Source organism: Mustela putorius, unplaced genomic scaffold, assembly GCF_011764305.1.
Source record: "Mustela putorius furo isolate JIRA1106 unplaced genomic scaffold, ASM1176430v1.1 tig00537227_pilon_pilon_pilon, whole genome shotgun sequence".
NCBI classification, from domain to species: Eukaryota; Metazoa; Chordata; class Mammalia; order Carnivora; family Mustelidae; genus Mustela; species Mustela putorius.
In genome coordinates, this window is record NW_025422368.1 from 22,086,395 (window position 1) to 22,111,313 (window position 24,919).

General features: G+C 36.2%; 1 protein-coding gene across 12 annotated transcripts in view; it reads right to left on the bottom strand.

Annotated features, from left to right (window-relative positions):
• The window catches only part of LMNTD1 (lamin tail domain containing 1), a 492,088-nt gene that overhangs the window by 42,844 nt on the left and 424,325 nt on the right, over positions 1–24,919 (bottom strand). For 7 of the 12 annotated variants that reach the window (XM_045073010.1, XM_045073009.1, XM_045073011.1 and 4 more), the window contains 3 exons: positions 18,305–18,423; positions 9,093–9,355; positions 6,038–6,236 (listed from right to left, as the gene is read on the bottom strand). In XM_045073010.1, the coding sequence (XP_044928945.1) occupies positions 6,038–6,236; positions 9,093–9,355; positions 18,305–18,393 (551 nt within the window). In that variant the 5' untranslated portion in view covers positions 18,394–18,423. Of the gene's footprint in view, positions 1–6,037; positions 6,237–9,092; positions 9,356–18,304; positions 18,424–18,517; positions 18,720–24,919 lie in introns of those variants that run through there. The other 5 variants (XM_013047804.2, XM_045073012.1, XM_013047809.2 and 2 more) reach the window with 5 other exon arrangements.

Genomic DNA, 24,919 nt, shown 5'->3' on the forward strand with positions numbered 1-24,919 from the left:
TGAGAAGAGACCTAAATTACAGCTATTTGCAGATGACATGATCATATATGTAGAAAATCCTAAAGACACTACAAAAAGCTCTTAGAAAAAATGAATTAGGTAAAGTTGTACCTGCAGAATCAACATGCAAAAATCTGTGGAATTTCTGCACACTAATAATAAACTAACTAAAACAGATATTAAGAAGAAAATAATCTCACTTATATTAGCAATAAAAAGAATAAAATACTCACATATTAACTTAAGCAAAGAGGTAATAGACTTGTACACTGAAATTGTACTATATATTGACTATAATATTGAAAACTTATACACTACAAAATATTGATGAAGGAAATTTAAAAGCCAAAATAAATGGAAAGACATTGCATGTTCATGGTCTGGAGGAACTAAATTGTTAAAATGCTCATACTACCCAAAGTGATCTGTAGATTCAATGCAATGTCTACCAAAATACCAAAGACCTGTGTGTGTTACAGAAGTTGGAAAAACAACTCAAAATTCATATAGAACCGCAAAAGACCCCAAATAGACAAAGCAATCTTGAGCAGGAAGAAAAAAGCTAGAGGTATCCCACTTATTTACCTCAAATTATATTATAAAGCTAAAATAATTAAGACAGTAAGGTACTGGCATAAAAATAGACATATAAACCAATGGAACAGAATAGAAAGCCCCAAACAAACCCATGCATAAAAATTACGGTCAACTGATCTTCAACAAGAGTGCCAAAATTACACAATGGGGAAAGGATAGTTTCTTCAGTGAATGATGGAAGACTGATAGCCACATGTAAAAGAATGAAATTGGACCCCTATGTCACAGCACATACAAAAATTACTCAAAATGGGATAAGAATTAAAAACATAAAGTCATAGGAGAAAAAAAGAGGGGGGAAATCTTGCTATTGGTATTCATAGTAATTTCTTAGGTACAGCACCAAAAGCACAGCAACAAAAGTATATATAAATAAGGGGGATTACATTAAACTAAAAAACTTCTGCACAGAAAAGGAAATAGTTAACAAAATGAAAAGGCAACCCATAGAATGAGAAAAATATTTGTAATCCATATATCTGATAAGGGTTAATAGCCAAAATATATAAGGAATTCATACAGTTCTTCAGCAAAAAAGCAAATAACTTGATTAAAAAATAGCAAAGGACCAGAATAGAAACTTTTAAAAAGAAATTCAAATGTTTAACAGGTATATGAAAAGGTGTTCAACAACACAAATTGCCAGAGAAATGAAATCAAAATCACAATATCACTTCATACTTGTTAGGATGGTTATTATCAAAAAGAAAAGATGGGGTGCCTGGGTGGCTCAGTCTGTTGAGCTTCTGCTTCAGCTCAGGTCACGGTCTCAGTGTCCTGGGATAGAGCCCTATGTTGGGCTCCCAGCTCAGTATGGAGGCTGCTGCTTCTGCTCCCCACTTCTGGATATATATCCAAATTAAATGAAATGAGGATCAGGAAGAGATACTGCACTCTCATGTTCATTGCAGCATTATTACAATAGTCAAAATATGGAAACAGCCTAAATGTCTTCAATAGATGAATGGGTATAGAAAATGTCACACACACACAGACACACACACACAGACACACACACACACACACACACACACACTGAAATATTCAGTTTTTAAAAAGAAGGAAATCCTGACTTCAATATAGATATATGACAACATGGATAGAACTGGAGGACATTATGCTAAACAAAATAAGCATGATACAGAAAGAAATATTGTATGATCTTGATGGTGCTTGTTGCTCGGGACTGGGGGAGGCAGAAATGAGATTATGTGGTTCAAAGGGTACAAACTTGCAGTTAACCAAAATGAGTAAGTTCTAGAGATCTAATGTACAACACAGTGACTATAGTTAATGATACTTGAAAATTGCTGAGAAGATAGATCTTAATGTTCTCACCACACACACCATAAAGATAATTATGTGAGGTAATGGATATGTTAACTAACTTAATGGCAATCCTTTCACAATATATAAGTATCAATTCATCATGTTGTACACCTTAAACTTACATGATATTATATGTCAATTACATCTTAATAAAAAACTAAAAAGACAAATAAAATAACTTATAAATTATATACATCATGTATATATGTATATATATACACACTATTTTTATGTCAATGATATATCAATAAAGCTGTTTAAAAACTGAAGAAAGAATTCATCACAAGCAGATCCTTATTATAGAAAGGAAGTTCTTTTTCAGGTAGTAGCAAAATTATAAGGGATGGAAACATGATTTACAAAAAAGAAATGCTGGAAAGCAGTGAAAACATATGAGGGTAAATATATAACATATTTTTCTTATATTTTAAATTTTTTCTAATAATTATTAAACAAAATATGGAGTTTGGGATTTATGACACATGTAGAAATAAAATATGTGATAGCAAAAACACAATGTATGGGGTGAAAGAAATGAATACTATTGAAAAGTCATACTATTTGTGAAGTGGTATAATATCATTTGAAGGTAGTCTGTGATAGGCTGAAGATATCCTACAAACCTTTTTTTTTTTTTAAGATTTTATTTATTTGACAGACAGAGATCACAAGTAGTTAGAGAGGCAGGCAGAGGAAGAGAGGAAGCAGCAGACTCCCTGAGGAGTAGAGAGCCTGATGCGGGGCTCGATCCCAGCACCCTGGGTTCATGACCCGAGCCGAAGGTAGAGGCTTAACCCACTGAGCCACCCAGGTGCCCCGATATCCTATAGGCCTTAAAGGAACCACTAAAATAACAGAGTTATAGCTAATCAACCAACAATGGAAATAAAATAGAATCATTGATAATACTCAATTCAAAAGCATACAGAAAATGAGGAGAAAGACAATAGTTGGGGCAAATAGAAAACAAATATTAACAATTACTTTAAATGTAAACAGTTTCAATGCTCAAAAGACAGAGATTATTAGACTTGACGGAAGAACAAGTCTCAACTACATGCTACTTACAAAACATGCATTCTAAATATAAAGACACAAATAGATTAAAAGTAAAAGAATGGAAAAAGACTTACCATGCTAACAATAAGAAAAGGAAAGCTGAGATGGTTATATTAATATCAGTAGATTTCTGAACTAAGAATAATGCCATATAATATATAAATAATAAGTAAATAATAATGCCAATAAAGAAGTTCATTTCATAATGATATAAAGATCAGTTCATTAAGAAGATATAACAATTTCAAATGTTTGTAAATCTAGTAACTGAACTTCAAAATATATAAAAGAAAAAAAACTGATAGAACTGCAAGGCAAAATCAGTAAATCCACAATTATAGTTGATTTTAACACCCCTTTCTCAAAAATTGATAGAACAAGTAGACATAAAAGCAGCAAAAAGACTGTAACTTAAGGCTAGCAACCAAATTTGACCTGAATGACATTTATAAAATACTCTACTCAACACCATCAGAATATAAATTCTTTGTAAGTTCACTCAGAACACTTACTAGGTTGGAAAATATCCTGACTGTAAAACAAGTCTTAATACCTTTAAAAGACTCAAGTAGTGCAAAGTATATTTTTTGACCATTATAGAATTTAATTAAAAATTGATAATAAAAACATATCTGGAAAATCACTGTAACTTGCAAATTTGTCAACATTTGGGAACTTCTTATTACACAAAGATCAGAGAAGAAAGTAAGTGGAAATTAGAAGGTATTTTGAAATGAATGAAAATCCAACATATCAAATTTGTGGGATGCTACTAAAGCTGTACTTAGGGGAAATTTACTAAATGCTTATATTAGAAGAGAAAAGGGTATAAAGCCAATGATCTCACCTTGAGAGACTAGAGAAAGAAAAGGAAAGGAAACCTAAAGGAGGCAGAAGAAAGTAAACACATATCAGAATGGAAATCAATAAAATAGAAAAGAAAAACAAAAACCACAGAAAATCAATTAAACCAAACACTGGTTGTTTGAGAGGCTCAATAAACTGATGACTCTCTGGCAAAATTGTTAAGGAAATGGATAGAAGACATACCTGACCAGTATCAGCAATTAGAAATGTGACATCACTACAGATACTAAAAGAATAATAAAGGAATATTATGAACAACTTTATGACAATGAATCTGACAAAGTAGTTGAAATGGACAAATTGTGTGAAAGACACAAATTAACCAAGAAGAAATAGATAACAAGAATATCATGATATCTATTTTCAAGAAATAAAATTTGTAGATTAAAAACCTTCCCCCAAAGAAACTCCAGGCCCAGAATGCTTCACTGATGAATTCTATAAAATATTTAAGAAAAAATTTACTTCTATATAAACTTAGCTAGAAAATGAAAAAGGAGGGTATATATCCCAACTCAGTCTATGAGGCAAGCTTTACCTTATGTCAAAGCAAATACATTACAGGAGAAGAAAACTTATAGATCAATACTATTCACAAACACAGATGTAAATATTTGAAACAAAATTTTAACCAATAAAATTCAGTAATATATCAATATTAAAAGAATAAATATTATGATCAAAGGAGGTTTATTTTAAGTGTGTATGGTTGCTTTAACATTAAGAACCATATGATCTTTTTAGTAGATGCATAAAAAGCATTTGACAAAAATCCAATATTCATTCATAATATTCATTGCCACAGTTCAACATTCTGAGTCATGATCCTGTTACTCCTTTGTTTGAAACTTTCCCGTTGCTTCCCATTACCTATTATAAAAATCAAATTCCACATCCTGGTGTTCAAGGCTCCCTGTGATCACTGCCCAATCTTGGCCCCTAAAACTCTGTTATACCAATTTATGAACTGTCCAGGGGGGAATGCTATAAAGTGCTTTGTATCAACCTGATCCTAGCTTTTTCTGCCTCCTTCACTTTGTTTATGCTGCTCCTTTTCTCTAGGCTGGCGGTTCTCAGCCTTGACTGTGCATTAGAATTACCATGGGATTAAAAAAAAAAATACAATGTTCAATTCTACCACTAGAAATTCTGACTCAAAGAGTCTAGGCTAGGGTCAGGACGTTAAAAACCTCTCAGCTGATTCAACTTTGTAGGTACAATTGAGAACTAGTGCATATCCAAAATTTACTTATCTTTCTTAGATAATTCTACTTAACAACTCCTTCACAAAATCTTCCCAGGTCATCCTCGACTGGGAGAAAATTCTCTAAATGCCTTGATACTTAATTTGTCTCTCTCAATCCTTTTACCTGCAGGCCTTCCTGGTCTGAGTGAAAGTTCTTAAAACCATATTCACAAGTCTTTTTTTTTTTTTTTTTTTTTTGAATTTTTGCTCCAAATAGATCATTCTTAACACACTGGTTAGATGTTGAGTGAATAATTTCTTATAGAGCTTTTAGATGGTTGAGAGAACACTTAATTATTCACTATAGTTGAATGGTAACAGTGGTTGGAAATCTGACCTAAGCGGAAAGCAGATTCCTTTATGTCTGACCTTTAAACTGGCTAGTAAGTCCTTTTAGCCCTCTCACGCTCTCTGTCGACATGTGTTTATTTCTAATAATTCACAGTTCAATCTGTTGTTAAAGCAACAAGAAAAGCAGGATTAAGTAAATGTATAAACGAGTCAGCTCTTTTATTTTAGCTCTCATATCAACTTTCTTCTTGACCAATTCTTTTTGCCATAGATACCAACCACCATAAAAATGGATTAATTTTTCTTCTATTTTGAACTTAAGCACCTAGTAGAAGAGAAAAAAAGACACTAAATCCATATGAGTGATTTGCCAATAACAAAAAATAGGGTTGACTTTATTTGTAGGGATTATGTAGTGCTGTTTCCTCTGGCATCTTTGAAAAACCAGCATTCCTTGTTTGGTTCCCTAATAAATTACATTGATTTCTTATCATTGCTCAGAACATAAAAGAGTTATATTTCAATAAACTGCTTAAGGTTTTAGACGAAATCAGGAATGTAATATCAGATTAAAACTTCATTTCCTACTGAAGTAAAGTAGTTCCTATTCCAATAAAAGATGTTAAATAGTTCAAATAGAATATGTACCTGGATCTAGATTGGCCTACTTCTTCAAGAATCATAGAAAAGTGTTTCCAGGTTTTCTCTGCAGGGGATGAGTGTGAAAGAAGTTTCTTTGAATCACCAAACAAAGATAGGAAGTAATCTTCTCCTTCCCCAGTTACTGGTATCTCAGGAGCAAGGTATGGCAGAGCCTGTCTCTTTGTCATTATGGAGCTGTTGATTCCTTTCAAAGAAACCAAAGAGGAAAGAAACAAAGAGAAGTAAATAAAAGGACATTAAAAAAGAACACAAAGCCAGTATCTTTGTTCTTCGCTTCTACAAAATTATTTTCTTTATGCATTTTACTGTCACTTTCAAACTCAATGAGGATAATTAAAAGCTATACACCAAAGTCTATGAAATAACTAGTGATTATTTTTAGTGACACACAATTCCTAGAGATTATGTTAGTTATCTTAAATTATCAATAACATCATTAGCATAATGACTTTTATTTAATTGATTATTCCATTGTACTAGAAGCATCATAAGTTCTCAAGGAGGTAAATATTTGAGCGTCTCAAATTTGGACATGTTATGTATAAATACAACTTTATTTCATATTAGCCATCCTCCCAAATTACTACCCATAAATTAAAACTGCAAATGAACCCTTCCTACAAATAGTTAGTAATTTTGCTAGGTAAGGACTTGAATTTCCTCTAATCAACTAAAATAGTTTATTAGAAAGAGAGAGTAATGCTTAATCAGTCTCTTGGAAATTTGTTCTTTTAAAATTTTCACTACTAAGGTTTAAATACAAAATAGTTTTTATAATTTTGCATGGAAAGCAGCAGGCTAGATAAATCTAATGATGTGTCTGCAAAGAGTGAGTAACGCTATAGAGAGAGACCCTGATGATGTGGTTAGAACAATATGTCTTGGATTTTATCCCAGCTCTGCTGCTTAGTAAGCCAACTGATTTAAACTTTCTAATTCTCCATTTTCCTGAACATAAAATAATACAACCTTGTGTAAGGTAATGTGAGGATTGAAGAAAATGTAGATAATTGCCTAGTACAGTGTCTAGTTTTTAATAGGTGTTTAGTAAGTGACAGCAATTATTGTAGTTCACTACAATAGTGTAGTTCACTGTGTCCAAAATCATCAAAAGACTGAGACAATCTAGAGTTTGCTTCATATTCTTGTATCTTTAACAAAACCAAAGAAAGGTGAAAGATAGCAATGCATAAGCACATAGTTGCTAAAGAGGATCCCTCAAAATATTTTGTTTAGAAGAAATATTTGGAATTAAGTTAGTTCATTCCCAGTCATTTGAGTATTTACTTAATCCTTAAATTCCTTTGGGGAAGGAGATTATATAGTATTCTTTTTGATGGCCTATCTTGAGGGATGAAAACCTTTATATTGTAAAAAGGAAGAAGAAATTAATTTTAGTTCCAGTTGTTATTTCATCTAGAGGAACAAATGGAAAGGAATCAAAGGTAACAAGTTTCAGTGGATCCAGGCATTTATATACAGAACCTGAACCTACAGTAACTGAAGAAGACTGCATATCCCAGCTCAACTCTCATCTTGCAAGGGGAAACCACTATAAGTTGTTTTTTTCCCTAATATCTTGCACAGTTTAATCCAAATATAGAATATATATCATGATGGTACAGGGATAAAGAAGGAAAAATATTCTGTCCCTAGATGTAAGTTGGTATGGATTTTAGTCATTGCTAAAGGTCACTGTAATCTTAGGAGGCTTCTTTAAAAAGTGTATAGGCGTACAAACAATGAAGCATAGGGAATAATGGCAGTAGATCAAAATCCTACATAACACTGTGTCACAAGTTTAGCAAAATATCAGAAACAAAATGAAATATAGATAACCAACAGCCAGGCTTAAATATCTACGGAATAATAGAGGAAAATAGAGGCATCAAGTAGTCATGGGTGTGTTTATGCAACCAGTTTTGAAACTTGTTAACTGGTAATTACGATACAGACCCCAAATCTAGTGTATTCAATGAGGAGGAGGTGCTTACAGATATATTCATATTCATGACTAATTTTTATTTAGTACTTCCTATATGCTAGGTGATTTTCATATATATCTTATTTAATCATTAGACCAGCCCTGTGAAGTTGATATTTTAATCCCTATTTTGCACTTGTAGGTGTAATTGGACTCAGGAACACCTAACCTATTATCTCACAGTGTAGAAATATCCTTTAGACAAGTCCTCTGTTTCCAAGACCATGATGTTTTCAGTAAAATATGATAACATTCCCTTGAAGTTCCCTAACAACATGAGGAACACACTGTGGATATTGCTGAGTGCATTGCTTACACTGTTGGCAACTGTAGAACCTGAATTTTTCCTATTGTAGTACTGTTTTCATTTTCTTCTCCTCCAAATTCATTAATGTTCTATCTTTCCACCATTTTTCTTACCATTTATTTCGTTTCTTTGTTATATGTCTGTTTTATCCTTACTTAAGCTATAAGTCTCCTAGTGGCACAAATACATAAGACATTGCTTAAATCTTTCTGGAAGTGTTCAGAAGAAGGGGAGTTAATGCTATACATTAGAATTTTTATCTAGCAATTCTAGAGCATCTAAACCATCAACCCATAAATGATTGTGACAATTAAAGATATTTTAATCATGGGGATGATACATTTGGCCACATACATTTATATTCCCTGAATATGACTAAGTGTTGGATCAATATTGAGCATAATCAAATTACTCTGCATATGACATTAAGAAATCTGTGTTATTGGAATTCATTCTGACTTCTAGGCATATAAAAAATCTATTAAACTACATGATTTAAAAATAATCTTAAAAAAATTGGTATGGGGTCCCTGGGTGAATCAGCAAGTTAAAGCCTCTGCCTTTGGCTCAGGTCGTGATCCCAGGGTCCTGGAATCGAGTCCCGCATTGGGCTCTCTGCCCGGCAGGGAGCCTGCTTCCTCCTCTCTCTCTCTTTCTCTGCCTGCCTCTCTGCCTGCTTGTGATCTCTGTCTGTCAAATAAATGAGTGAAATCTTAAAAAAAAAAAAAATCAGTACATGTTTTGCTTACCCAAGCTGTTTTCTGATCTGGAAAGTTCCACTCCTGTAGTTTTAGGAGTCTTCTGCCCAATTGTTGATACAGTTAGTCCACTAAAGTGAGGGCTAGACAGAGTGTAATCAAGAGGCATTTCGTAGGATAATGACCATGGAAATGACAATTCTGGATCTGAATTGGCTGTCGGAAAAAAATGTGCTAAAGATCGCTGTGTCATTAGGAGACTGTCTTGGGTATCTTTTCTTCTGTGTACAAAAATTAGTACAATAAGTGAGAAACTAAAAATGAATAGACATGAACATAAGAATCATGAACTATGATTATTACCCAGAGTTCTGCTTTTCAAAGGACTTGTGTATCTACATAAGCATAAGGACATCTTATAGTTGTAGTTTTAACAATCTAAATAACATGCATGAATGTTAAGAAATGCTTTTATTTACTCTTTTAACTAAAAATCAGTCAATCAGGGTGCCTGGGCTTCTCAGCTGATTTAGTATCTGCCTTCAGCTCAGGTCATGATCTTGGGGTCCTGGGATTGAGTCCCACACTGAAGCCTGCTCAGGGGTAGTCTGACTCTCCTTCTGTGCTCCCTTTCCCTCTGTTCTCTCTTGTGCTCTCTCTCAAGGAAAGTAATAAAATATTTATTTAAAAAATAAAAATAAAAAATAAATATCCATCAATTGTTGCTGTAGATGATTTTGAAAAAGGCTAAAAGTAGAAAGAAGAAAAGAAAAATCACCAAAATGCTACCAACCAAAAATTTTACCAAAAAAATCACAAAATGCTACCAACCATTTCATTCAGGTTTTTGTTTAATATTATGTTAGTCACCATACAGTAAATCATTAGTTTTTGATGTAGTGTTCAATGATTCATTATTTGTGTATAACACCCAGTGCTCATTATAACACGTACCCTCCTTAATACCCATCACCCTAAACTCTTCCCCCCAAACCCCTCCCCTCTGAAACCCTCAGATTGTTTCCTGGGGTCCATAGTCTCTCATGGTTCATTCCCCCTCTGATTCCCCCCCCCTTCAGTTTTCCCTTCCTTCCCCTAATGTCCTCCATGTTATTCCTTAAGTTCCACATATGAGTGAAATGATGTGATAATTGACTTATGTCACTTAGCATAATCTCCTCTGGTTCCATCCATATCGATGCAAATGGTAGGTATTCATCCCTTCCAATGGTTGAGTGTGATTTCATTGTATATATGAACCATATCTTCTTTATTCATTCATCCAGTGAAGAACATCTTGGCTTCTTCCATAGCTTGGCTATTGTGGACATTGCTGCTATAAACATTCGGGTGCACGTGCCCCTTTGGACCACCACGTTTGTATCTTTAGGATATATACCCAGTAGTGCAATTGCTGAGTCATAGGGTAGCTCTATTTTCAGTTTTTTGAGGACCCTCCACACTGTTTTCCAGAGTGGTTGCACCAGCTTGCATTCCCACCAACAGTGTAGGAGGGTTCCCCTCTCTCCACATCCTCGCCAGCATCTGTCGTTTCCTGACTTGTTAATTTTAGCCATTCTGACTGGTGTGAGGTGGTATCTCATTGTGGTTTTGACTTGTATTTCCCTGATGCTGAGTGATGTGGAGCACGTTTTCATGTGTCTATTGGCCATCTGGATGTCTTCTTTGCAGAAATGTCTGTTCATGTCCTCTGTGCATTTCTTGATTGGATTATTTGTTCTTTAGATGTCTTCTGTCCATTTTTTAACTGGATTATTTGTTTTTTGGGTTTTGAGTTTGACAAGTTCTTTATAGATCTTGGATACCAGCCCTTTATCTGTAACGTCATTTGTGAATGTCTCCTCTCACTCCATGGGTTGCCTCTTTTTTTGTTGACTATTTCTTTTGCTGTGCAGAAGCTTTTTATCTTGATGAAGTACCAAAAGTTCATTTTTGCTTTTGTTTCCCTTGCTTTTGGTAACGTGTCATGAAAGAAGTTGCTATGGCAGAGGTCAAAGAGGTTACTGCCTATGTTCTCCTCTAGGATTTTGATGGATTCCTGTATCACCCTGAGGTCTCTCATCCACTTTGAGTTTATCTTTGTGTATGGTGTAAGTGGATGGTCCATTGTCATTCCTCTGTCTGTGGCAGTTCAATTTTCCCAGCACCTATTATTGAAGAGATTTTTTCTTTTTTCTTTTTTTTTAATTTTTAAAAGATTTAATTCATTTACTTGACAGAGAGAGGGAATGCAAACAAGGAAAGACTAAGAGGGAGAAGCAGGCTTCCCACTGAACAGGGAGCCCGATGTAGGGCTCAATCCCAGGACTCTGGGATCATGACCTGAGCTGAAAGCAGACGTTCAATGACTGAGCCACCCAGGTGCCCTGAGACTATCTTTTTTCCATTAGATATTCTTTCCTTCTTCGTCAAAGATTAGTTGACCATAGAGTCAAGTGTTGATTTCTGGGCTTTCTATTCTGTCCCATTGTTCCGTGTCCATTTTTGTGCCAGTCCCATGCTGTCTTGATGATCACAGCTTCGTAAAATAGCTTGAAGTCAAGCATTGTGATGACCCCAACTTTGGTTTTCTTTTTTAACACTCCCCTGGCTATTTGGGGTCTTTTCTGGTTCTGTACAAATTTTAGGATTGTTTCTTCCAGCTCTGTGAAAAATGTTGATGGTATTTTGATAGGGATTGCTTTGAAAGTGTAGATTTCTCTGGAAAGGATAGACATTTTAGCAATGTTTATTCTTCCAGTCCATGAGCATGGAATGTTTCTCCATCTGTGTCTTCCTCAATTTCTTTCATAAAATGTTCTAGAGTACAGATTCTTTACCTCTTTGGTTAGGTTTATTCCAGGATATCTTATGGTTTTTGGTCCTATTGTAAATGAAATCGACTCCTTAATTTTTCTTTCCACAGTTACATTGTTAGTGTATAGGAAAGCAACTGATTTCTGTGCATTGATTTTGTATCCTGCCACATTACTGAATTGCTGTATGAGTTCTAGTAATTTTGGAGTCTTTTGGGTTTTCCACATAAAGTGTCATGTCATCTATGAGGGAGAGAGTTTGACTTCTTCTTTGCCAATTTGGATTCCTTTATTTCCTTTTGTTCTCTGACGGTTGATGCTAGGACTTCTAGTACTATATTGAACAATAGTGGTGAGAGTGGGGATTTCTGTCATGTTTCTGACCTTAAGGGAAAAGCTGTCAGCTTTTCCCCATTGAGAATGATATTTGCTGTGGGCTTTTCATAGATGGTTTTATGAAATTGAGGTATATTCCCTCTATCCCTATACTCTAAAGAGTTTTAATCAATAAAAGATGCAGTATTTTGTCAAATGATTTTTCTGCATCAATTTGAGAGGATCATATGGTTCTTGTCTTTTTTTTTTTTTTTTTAATGTGCTCTAGCATGTTGATTGATTTACGAATGTTGAACCACCCTTGTCCCCCAGGAACAAATCCCACCTGGTCGTGATGGATAATCCTTTTAATGTATTGTTGGATTCTATCGGCTAAGATCTTATTATTTTGTACCCATTTCATCATCAGGGTTATCTGTCTGTAATTCTCCTTTTTATGGTGTCTTTGCCTGGTTTTGAAATCAGGGTAATGCTGGCCTCATAGAATGAGTTTGGAAGTTTCCCTTCTGTTTCTATCTTTTGAAACAGCTTCAGAAAAATAGGTATTATTTCATCCTTAAATGTTTGATAAGATTCCCCTGGGAAGCCTCTGGCCCTGGACTCTTGTTTTTAGGAGGTTTTTTGTTTGTTTGTTTGTTTGTTTTAACTGCTTCAGTTTCATCACTCTTTATTGGCCTATTAAGATTGTCTATTTATTCCTGTTTCAGTCTTGGTAGTTTATAAGTTTCCAGAAAGGAATGTATTTCTTCCAGGTTGCTTAATTTGTTGGCATATAGTTGCTGGCAATTTCCAATAATTGTTTCTATTTCCTTGGTGTTAGTCATGAACTCTCCCCTTTCATTTATGATTTCATTAATTTGGGTCCTCTCTCTTCTTAGTAAGTCTTTCCAGAATTTTATCTTATTAACTCTTTCAAAGAAGCAGCTTATAGTTTCATTGGTCTGCTCTACTGTTTTTCTGATTTGTATTTCATTGCTCTCTGCTCTAATCTTTATTACTTCTCTTCTCCTGCTTGGTTTAGGTTTTATTCGCTATTCTTTCTCCAAGTCCTTTAGGTGTAAGGTTAGCTTGTGCATTCTGGATTTTTCTACTTTTTTGAGTGAGGCTTGGATGGCTATGTATTTCTCCCTTAGGACTGCCTTTCCAGTAACCGATAGATATTGGATCAATGTGTTTTCATTCTAATTGGTTTCCATGAATTGTTTAAGTTCTTTTTTAATTTCCTGGTTGAACCAAACATTCTTCAGCAGGATGGTCTTTAACTTCCATGTGTTTGAATTCCTTCCAATTTTTTTCTTATGATTGAGTGCCAGTTTCAAAACACTATGGTCTGAAAATACACGGGGAATAATTTCAGTCTTTTGGTATTGGTTGAGACATGACTTGTGGCATAATATATTGTCTATTCCAGAGAAAGTTCCATGTGCATTTGGGAAGAATGAGTATTCTGTTGTTTAGGGTGGAATGTTCTATATGTATCTATGAGGTCCATCTGGTCCAATGTGTCATTCAGAGCTTGTTTCTTTGTTGATCTTCTGCTTAGATAAATCTGTCCATTGCTGAGAGTGGAGTGTTAAGACATCCTACTATTAAAGTATTATCAATATAATTCTTTATTTTGGTTAATAGTTGGCTTATGTATTCGGCTGTTCCCATGTTGGGGGGATAGATATTTATAATTGTTAGATCTTGTGGGACATACCCTTTAAGTGTGATATACTGTCCCTCTACATCTTTTACTACAGTATTTAGCTTAAAATCTAATTTTTCTTATGTTCTCCATCCCTTGACTTTCAACCGTAAGTGTCTTTATATTCAAAATGAGTCTCTTGTAGACAGCATCTGGATGGGTGATGCATTTTATCTAATTTGCAACCCTGTGATATTCCTCCCTCCATATGTAAGAAATCTCTTCCCCCTAGCTGCTCTCAGAATAGCTTCACTGGGTCTAAGATTTGCAGGTTTTACCTCCTATATGCTGGGATGTTTTTCTGTTCTTATTGATCTCGGGAAGGGTCCTCTCTGCCTCTTGGACACAAATGCTTGTTTACTTCCCCAGATTTGGGATGTTCTTAGCTACAATTTGTTCAAATATGCCTTCTAGTCCTTTCTCTCTCTCCATCCCCTCAGGGATCCCATTAATTCTGATATTGCAATGCTTCATGACATCACTGATCTCTTTAAGTCTGTTCTCCTATGCTTCTAGCTGTTTAATTCTAGGCCTCCTCAGCTTCCTTCCTTTATATTATCTTATCTTCTAGCTCACTAATTCATTCTTCTGCCTCATTACGCTGGCTGTCAGGATATACAATTTAGACTGCATCTCGTTCATAGTATTTTTAAGTTTGGCCTGATTAGATCTCATTTCTGCCCTTAGAGATTCTATATTGTCACTAATATTTCTCTTAAGCCTAGATATTGACTTCCTAACTGCTATTCTGAAGTCTATCTCTGACATCTTGGTTTTATTCATAACCATTAGGTCTGTGGCAGAGACCACAGTCTCTTTTTTCTTTGTTGGAGGTTCCTCCTCCTACTAACTCTGTGGAGGGGTGGTTGAGAGAATACACAGAGTCCAAAGTATTAACCATGATGTAAGCAAGATGCACCCATTTTATGCAGACCCTAGTGTTGTCTTCCTCTTGTTCTTCCACTCTGTCTTCTGGGGGAAGGGCCTGCCATGCTATTACTCAGGCAACCCTACTTGGGGAGAGATGCCCTGTCCCTGTCTAGGGGTTGGCCTCAATGGAAACCATTTTTTTTAGCTTTTGTTCTCTAGTAGTTTTCTGCATCGCTCCTGAGAGCCAGAGCAAAAATAGTCACACCCAAAACTCTGTCCAAGAGGAGACAAGTCATAGTCTGCTCTTCACTGAACCCTTCAAGATACAGTCTCTGTTTCTGTAGGTGCTACTAAAAAAGGCAGACTCCTGCAGTGGTGTGTGTCCACAGCATATCTCCCAGAAGTCAACCCCAGGGTTGGGGCATGTCTCTGCCTTTTGGGCTTCTAAAACTGTGAGTGTCTAGGTTCATGTGTGTGCACCTGCAGTTCCTGGGTCCTGTGTGGGGCCTTCTCTCTGCAAATTTGTGCCTGGTTCCCATTGTAGGATCCTCTTGTGCTCCAGTGTTATATCACTTTCGAGGCACCAGCTTATGACAGCTCCTTCCCCCTTCTGTTTATCCTCTGATATCTGCCTGCAGATTCATGACTCCATCCTTCACACCTTGCAACCTGCAGAGATTTTCTCGTTGTAGAGATTCAGATAGATATTCTTACCTCTCAGGCTGATTTCTTGGGTGTTCAGAATGGTTTGGTAGATAGATAGCTAAATTCAGGGGACCAGCTGAAATAGGGTCCCTTATTCCTCCACTATCTTGCCTCCTCCACTCCATTCCAGTGTTTCTAACATTTTTTTTTACTCAAAATTGAGACTCTAGAAACCATTTATATACCACTTTTATTACTTACTATATATTTCCCTTTCCATTAACTAAAAAAATGGTTATAATTCCTGCTTAATATATTATTGTTTAGTAAACATTTTCCTTTAATTCCTGCTAACTGATTTTCCTATACTTATAAAAATTCCAGTTAATGTCTACTTTCAAATATATTCTGAAAATTAATTAAATACAGTATACATGTATTTATGTCTGTGCATGTGTGTACGTGTGTGTGTATGTGTGTATATGTATGTTGAGGGGAATATAGAAAAGGAAGAAAACAGACTTAATTTCTAGGTATTATTTTTATAATTAAATCTGACTACAAACACAGGTTTTTATTTCTTTGTTTTTCTAAAACATAAAAACATCTGTTAACTAGTGTGTATTTAAACAAAGCCTCTAAACTACAACACAATAATTTTACAAGTAACATAATATTCCCATGGCTTGGCTCATGAAAAGATTTATGACAACTCCATTTTATGAGTCACATTGAGACTTAGTTCCCTTAAAGCAATCTGTGTGTATGTGTATGTATATGTGTATTTAACAATTGAATTGTAAACAAAGTCCTGGGGTCCAAAATCCTCTAGCTTTTTGAAAAACTGGATAAATGGCCAGTTCATGCACCCCGTTATTGTGGGCCACTTATTTATCCTCTGTAAGTCAAGAGCTAAGAATTTTGCCTCCATGGCTTATTTCTATTTTGGTTCTTTATTTTACAGAGTTATTATAAAGATATTTTAGCAAGTCCTCTGGTTTGTTGTTTGTTTTTGTTTTCCAAATATTTCTATAAGGGAACAAGAGCATGAAGTACCCAAATCTGCCAAAGTGATGTCAGTCTTAATCTCTTTGTTTACTAGGAGGTATTCATAATCATTTTGTTCTACAATTTGTAAATTCCTTCATCAGAAGTATTATTATCTGGAAAGCTTTGTACTCAAAACTAGACTTCTCTAAATGTACCTCTCAGAGGGCACAGACATCTCAGGCATTTTTTTTTAATATAAATAAATGGCACTGGCTTGAAAATTGTACTACGAGGCCAGTATATATAAAGCTTGAGCATTAGCTATTCTGCTGACACCTAAGCACTCATCTTTGTCAGAAAACCTCTAACCCATGAAAATATACTCTAGAGTAGGATGTGGTAGTTTGTGGAAAGGAGACTAAGAAGTAGATTGTCAAGTTACAATATTTCATCTCTGTCCAACCTGAGACAGGATCATATGACATGATTTCTGCCTGACACTAACATAAGCAGAAAATGTACTTTTCTTTTCAAAGTTCCTTACATCTGGGTTTCATTATAAACTGGCTATATCTTTTCAGCATGTTCATTTTAAAAGCTCCAAAGTTTTTTTCTTCCTCCAGTAAAATAATACCATTTCCAAATAATTTAATTCCACAGAAGATTCCTAATAAGCCTTTGCAAATGTTGTGATTAAAGAAATCTGGCTTAGGGCCACAAAGTGTTCTTATATTTGTGGCTGAATAAGATTTTTTTAAAGATTTTATTTATTTATTTGACACAGGGAGAGATATCACAAGTAGGCAAAGAGGCAGGCAGAGAGAGAGAGGGAGAAGCAAGCTTCCTGCTGAGCAGAGAGCCTGATGTGGGGTTCAATCGCAGGACCCTAAGATCATGACCTGAGCTGAAGGCAGAGGCTTAACCTACTGAGCCATACAGGCACCCCTGAAAAAGAAATTTCTAATGGTTGCACACACCTCTGAAAGAGGTGAGACATTTAACAAGAGACATATATGATGTACCCCATTGTCTAAACTCTGCACTCACTATCCTGTTAGAGGATAGTTGGAAGATGAGAGATTTGTCCTAGTGCTTAGTTAGCTTGCCCTCTATCATATGGAATTTTGTAAGTCTTCTTACATTTTGTTTCCTCTGTAATTGATTAAATACTACTCCAGAGGTAGTTATAGAAGTTCAATTCCCACATTTCAGTGTTATTTTGGGAGATGCTACATTGGTAATTCTGACAACAATCATTTCTCAGATGACCTCTAAGAACAAATATTTTAAAAATGAACTTATCAGTAAATGCAGGACATGTAGGTACAAAATAACTAGCTTTAAATTGGGTATATTCAATACTAGAGGTCATTTAAAAAAAATTGGAAAACCCATGCTCATGTTTTTATTGATAGAATGATTCATACTAGTAGTAAAAATAGGGACTTGTAGGTTTTTTTTGTTTGTTTTTTTTTGGTTATTGTTATTGTTTTTGTTTTTCTTTTTGGGGGTAGTGAGGGAGTTGTAGTTTTTATTCAAAGTCTTCACAGGCATTTCCAAAAAACACAATTCTCTAGCAATTCTTTGTCTCAAAGTTTAGTAAAAGAGTTCTAAAGAAATTGTCTGTCAATTGCCTTAACATGTTAAGTTCTGAAATCTCAACCATGTCTTATATGACAGAGATCTGTCCAGGTGAATTTTTGCATTATTCAAGGACTCAACTTCATAAAACTGGGGTTAAAAAATAGTTGTACATTATAGTTAATTAATTTTAGAAGATATTCTAAATCAATGGAATCAACTAGAATCAATTCTAGTTACAGCTACTTAAAATAAGATGTTTTGAAACAAGAGGTCAAGTACTCTATCATTATCCTCTAAATCTCAGATCCTCCTCTCATTTGTGCCATTCTTACTGTGTTCGATTCTTCATTTTATCTTCCTGCTCATGAAGTTCATTCTGCAGGGCCACCAAAGTTTTCTGACTGGCTTGCATGCCTTTCATCTTGGCTAGGAGAAAATTCTCTTTTCTTTCCTGGGGAAACAAGTCATGATACTAGTAATAAATATAGTTGAAGTTCAAGGTAGATTTTTTTTTTTCAAGTGACCTCAGCTGTTAATCTAACTACCTCAAGCCATCTGCCAGATCTAATAATTTCTTTCCCAAGCTGGTGCCAGAACCAGGTTTCTAAAGTAAGTATGTAAGCACTGACAGAGCCAATACTAGTACTGGTTAATCATATTATTCAAATCAAGGTGAAGGTGTGTGGCCTTCACTGGAAACAAGGTGGCAACCCAGCACAGATACCTTTATGACTATAACCTTCACATCTGGCCAACACTGCCTGTTAGAACACTGTGAGGTAATGTCTCCATGGTTACAAAGTTCCAGTCTCTGAGCAATTATGTTGACACTGCACCTGGTTTGTAGTTTGCAGACATTGAATATGGTAACTTGTTTTTAGGAGAGTCAGACAAATTTTGCCACCAAAATATTCAATAATCTATTTTGGATTTATGAGGCTCAAAGCTAGTATGTAAATATTTGGAGCTTTAGTCACTGTTTTTAATTTTTTTTGATTTTTGTTTTTTCTGACAAATGCTCTTTGAACACATGGAAATAGCCAAGTAGCAGTAACAGAAAACTTGTGTACTTTTCAGGCAGAAAGAAAGCTATTGGTAGAAGTAGTGAAATCAAAGCCAGGAGATTTACATTCTTCTAGTTATGCCAGCAGTATGATTTAGAAGAAATCAGTTGGTTCAGATTCTAACCTTGAATAAAAGATTCACACTTAATATTTTATGGTAATGATGGTATAAGAATAAAATTAACACTGTACACAGTTTTAAGATATATTAGCAATATGATTACTGGATGAGTAAATTCATTCAATAAATATTTAAATGAACATCTATTCTGTACCAAGAATAAATAGTTCTTGCTTCAAGGAATAATGATAAGATATCTTCCAATAAGGATTAGAAAATGGCTTCCATCATGGAATGATGAGCATTATTTAATAAAAAGGACAATGAGCAAAGTAACTGTTTTAATAAGAGAAAACGATTTCTTGGGGACCCTGTGAAATAGTGGAATGGGAGGATCCTAAACTCACCTTGTCACACAGATACTCTTAGATAACAACCACATCAATATAACTAACCCAGAAAATGATCTGAAGACTGGCATAATAGACTCACTACAGTTAACTGTAGAAAGGAGGCCACATGAGAAAATGGTGAAAGGATGGAGCTCCAGCTGGGAAAAAACCTAACTTGAGAGTCTAACCACAAAGATTGGAGGGACACCACAAACAGAGGAAAGGGAGAGGAACATGTCCCACACCAGGCATCCTAGACATGCAGGACCTACACTGGGAAGATGAGTCCCCATAACATTTGGTTTTGAAAATGAGAGAGCTTAACATTGTGAGTTTTTTTTTTTTCCCCACAGATTTTATTTATTTATTTGACAGACAGAGATCACAAATAGGCAGAGAGGCAGGCAAAAAGAGAGAGGAAGGGAAACAGGCTCCTTGCTGAGCAGAGAGGACCCTGGGATCATGACCTGACTCGAAGCAGAAGCTTTAACCCAGTGAACCACCCAGGTGCCCCAACTTTGTGAGTTTTTACAGTCATTGGGGCTTAACACTAGGAACTTTTAAAAAATTAGTGGGATCAGCTCCAGGAGGGCCAGAGGTGAGAGAAAATAGTCTCTACCCTTAAAGAGACAGCACACACATAACACTGCCAAGATAGAGCATATAAGTAGCAGTTTGAAAATCACCTGGATATTTATTTATTAATCTCAAAATGTGTGCTAGAGGGGTAGACATCTTTAAGAAATTTCTCTAAGAACAAAAGAGCTGGTGGGCACCCTTCCCCCATTTATACCCAGCCTAGATACCCAGACGTATGTGGGAATAAACATGAACACTTGCTACTTAGCCCAGGTTTTATTCTGCAAGCAGATGGGCACTTTTTCTAACACCTGTGTGCTCTGCCTCCACATGCTCCTGCACACCGTCCCATTCAACCTGCCTCAATCCTTCCAAAGCTACACCTGATGCATTTTATTCTGCAAGCAGCCCTGACAGTGGCTAACACCACTCCAAAGTGACTCTTGCTCTGGTGAGAAGGGAAGATAATCACACACACACCAGTTCCACTGAAGCCCCAGAAATGGGCTGGGGAGGAAATGTGATGTGACTGCTGGCTCAGCCCACCAACAAAAATCTCACAGGGGGCAGCACAAAGAGAGGGCTCTGGGAGTTGTCACTGCAACCCAAAAAGACAGACTCAGGACAGATATCTGGCCTGATAGCAAGTCTCATTCTCAAAAAAAAAAAAAAAAAAAAGAAAGAAAGAAAGACAGAAAAAGAAAAGAAAAGCCACTCAGGAGACAATGCAGGGACAGTGTCCTGCAGGTCTGCAGGTAGGTGTGGCCACAATTCATAGTATTCATAGTTCTAGCAAACAGGATGATGGCATGCATCTGGTCTGACACAACTACAAGCCTAAAGTCACCCCAGACTGGACCTATAATAGTACAGATGCTGAATCCTGCTCACAAGAAAGATGGCTTTGCAACTGATTGGACTGAAGGCAAATGCGGCTCAACCACAATGGAAGTGTGCATGCAACAAACATAGGAGACATCTCTCAAGTGCCAGGTTCTGGTGTACAAGGAACATTGCACTATGGGGCACAACAGGAACTCTTCTTCATAGGTTTACTACTTTTAAGAGTAGTTGGCTTTCTTAATACATAGAAACAAACACAGAGAATTAGACAAAGTGAGACAGAGGAATATATCCCAAAGGAAAGATCAGGACAAAATCACAACAAAATGATTTGGAGACGAGCAAGATGCTTCTTAAAGAATTCAAAGTACTAGTCATAAAGATACTAATTGGATGTGAGAAAAGACTGGAGGATCTCAATGAGATCTTAAACAAAGAGAAAATAATAAAAAAAGAACCAATCAATGATGTAGAATTCAACTGCTAAAATTAAAAGTACACTGGAGGGAATCAATAGTAGAGCAGAAAAGGCAGAAAAATGAATCAGTCAGCTGGAAGACAGAATAATAGAAAGCAAAGCCACTGAAAAACAAAAAGAAAAAAGTACAATAAAAAATAAGAATACATCAAGGAAACTCAGTGACTTCATCAAAAATAGTAAAATTCACAAAATAGGGATCCCCGAAATAGAAAATAGAGAAAGGGGGGGGCATAAAATTAATTTGAAGAAATGAGAGCTGAAAACCTCCCTAATCTGGGGAAGGAAATAGAAATCCAGATCTAGAGGCACAGAAAACCCAGGGATGTCCAAAACTGAGACACACAATATTCACAATGGCAAAAAGTAATGGCAAAGAGAGACTCTTAAAGGCAACAATAAAAAGAGAACATAGTTGCATACAAGGGAAACCCAATAAAGCTATCTGCTGATTTTTTTCAGCAGAATTTTTGTAAGCCAGAGATTTGGCATGATATATTCAAAGTGCTAAAAGGAAAAAGCCTGAAACCAAAAACACTCTATCCAGCAATGCTATCATTCAGAATAGAAGGAGAGATAAAAGTTTCTCAGACAAACAAAACTGGAAGGAGTTCATCACCACTAAATCAGCCATGTAAGAAATGTTCAAGGGAATTCTTTGAGTGGAAAGAATAATAAAATTATAAAAGGAAAAAATTTCACAGGTACATGTGAACAATAATACAAATAGTAGATTAGTTACTTATAAAACCAGTATAGTTAAACTATAGTAACAGTACAGTCATATCTATAAAAATCAGTCAAGGACTAACCAAAATAAAAGCTGTAAAGTATGACATCATATATACAAAATGTGGGAGGAGAGAGTAAAAATGTAGTGCTTTTAGAATGGGTTCAAACTTATGCAACGATCATCCTAATAGAGACTGATATATGTATAGGATATTATATGCCAGCCTAATAATAATCACAAATAGAAAACTGTAAAAGATATGCAAGGAAGAAAAGAAACAAATCCAAGTATATCACTAAAGAAAGCAATCAAACCAAAAGGGAAGAGAACAAGAAATAAAGGAAGAGAGAAGAACTACAAAAACTACCATAAAACAAGCAACAAAATTGCAAAAACTACATACCTATCAGTAATTACATTGAATGTAAATGGACTAAATGCTCACATCAAGACATAGGATGACAGAATAGATAAAAAAACAAGCCCCATCTCTATGCTGCCTATATGTGACTCACTTCTAACCTAAAGATGCATGCAAATTGAAAGTGCGGGGATGAAAAAACAATTATCAGGGGAGCCTAGGTGGCTCAGTGGGTTAAAGCCTCTGCCTTCACCTCAGGTCATGATCCCAGAGTCCTGGCATCGAGCCCTGCATCGGGCTGTCTGCTCAGAGGGGAGCCTGCTTCCTCCTCTCTCTCTCTCTCTGCCTGTATCTCTCTGCCTTCTTGTGATCTCTGTCTGCCAAATAAATAAATAAAATCTTTAAAAAAATTATCATCCAAATAGAAATGAAAACAAAACCAAAAATAAACAAAAACAAACAAGTGAAAAGAAACTTGGGGATATTGACAAAATAGACTTTAAAACAAACACTGTAACAAGAGACAAAGAAAAATACTACCTAATGATAAAAGGAATAATCCAAAAAGAAAATATAACAATTGTAAATATTTATGCACCCAACATGGAAGCATCCAGCTACATAAAGCACCTATTAACAGACATAAAGGGAGTAATCTTTAGAAATACAATAATAGTAAAGGACTTTATCACCCCACTTACATCAATGGCTAGATCATCTAGATGGAAAAATCAACAAGGAAAGAGTGGCTTTAAATGACACATGGGACCAAATGGTTCTAACAGATATATTCAGAACATTTCATCCAAGCACAGTGTAATACACAGATTTTTTTTCAAGTGCACATAGAAATTCTCTAGAATAGACTGCATGTTGGGCCACAAAACAAATCTTAAAAAATTAAAAAATATTGATATTGTATCATGCATCATTTCTGATCATAATGATATGAAACTAGAAATCGAACACACACACACACACACACACACTCACATATCTGGAAGAACATAAATACATGGAGGGTAAAGAACATGGGTCCCAGACAATGGATGGGTCAACCAAGAAATCAAAGATGAAATTAAAAAATATATGGAGACAAATGAAAATGAAATATTTGGGATGCAGTAAAAGCTATTCTAAGAGGGACAATTCAGCAAAACAGGCCTACCTCAGAAAACAAGAAAAATATCAAATAAACAACCAACCTTACACCTAAAAGAGATAAAAAAGGACAACCAAACCCGAAATCAACAGAAGGAAGAAATTAATAAAGATTAGAGTAAAAATAAGTGAAATAGAGACCAAGAAAGCAAAAGAACAAAGGAAGAGAAGTCAAGGTGGCAGAGAAGTAGCAGGCCGAGACGATACCAGGTAGCAGGAGATCAGCTAGATAGCTTATCTAACCATTGCGAACACCTACAAATCCAACGGGAAATCGAAGAAAAGAAGAGCAACAATTCTAGAAACAGAAAATCAATCACTTTCTGAAAGGTAGGACCTGCAGAGAAATGAATCCAAAGTGACGGGAAGATAGACTGCAAGGGGATGGGCCAGCTCCCAGCAAGCAGCGGAGCAATGGAGCACAAAATCGGGATTTTTTTAAAGTTCACTCCATGGAGGGACATCGCTCCAGAGGCTAAACTGGGGGGAAGCCCATGCGGGGTCAGCATAACCCCAGGTCCTGTGAGGTCAGGGAAGGACCAGGGGTGTATGAGTGTCGCAGAGCTTGCAGGTATTAGAGTGGGGAAGCTGGCTACAGTAACAAAGCCTAGGAATGAACTCTCAGCTCCGGGTTACCTTGAACCGGTCGCAGGCTGGGTGAGCTTGGAGTGTGGTCGGAGGCCATGGAGACGGAAGCGACTGGGCGCTTTTCTCCAATTGCGAGCAATTGAGCACTTTCCTCCAAGTGCGACCAGAGGCCAGGGAGACAGGGGCGGTTGGGCGCTTTTCTCTGAGGGCGCACTGAGGAGCAGGACCCCGAGCTCTCGGCTCCTCCGGGCCAGAGACCAGGAGGCCGCCATCTTCATTCTCATCCTCTGGAACTTTACGGAAAGCACTTAGGGAACAAAAGCTCCCGAAAGCAAACCCGAGCAGATTACTTAGCCTGGCCCCTGGTAAGGGCGGTGCAACTCCTCCTGGGGCAAAGAAACTTGAGAATCAATACAACAGGCCCCTCCCCCAGAAGATCAACAAGAAACCCAGCCAAGACCAATTTTACCCTCAAGGAGAACAGCGGAATTGCAGAGGATGAGAAAGCAAATCTTATCCAGACAAAATGACAAGGCAGAAAAACTCACTACAAAAAAAGAACAAGAGGCACTACTGAAGGCTGGGGACCTAATCAATACGACACTGGTAATATGACAGATCTAGAGTTCAGAATGATGATTCTCAAGGTTCAGCTGGGCTCAAAAAAGGCATAGAAGATATTAGAGA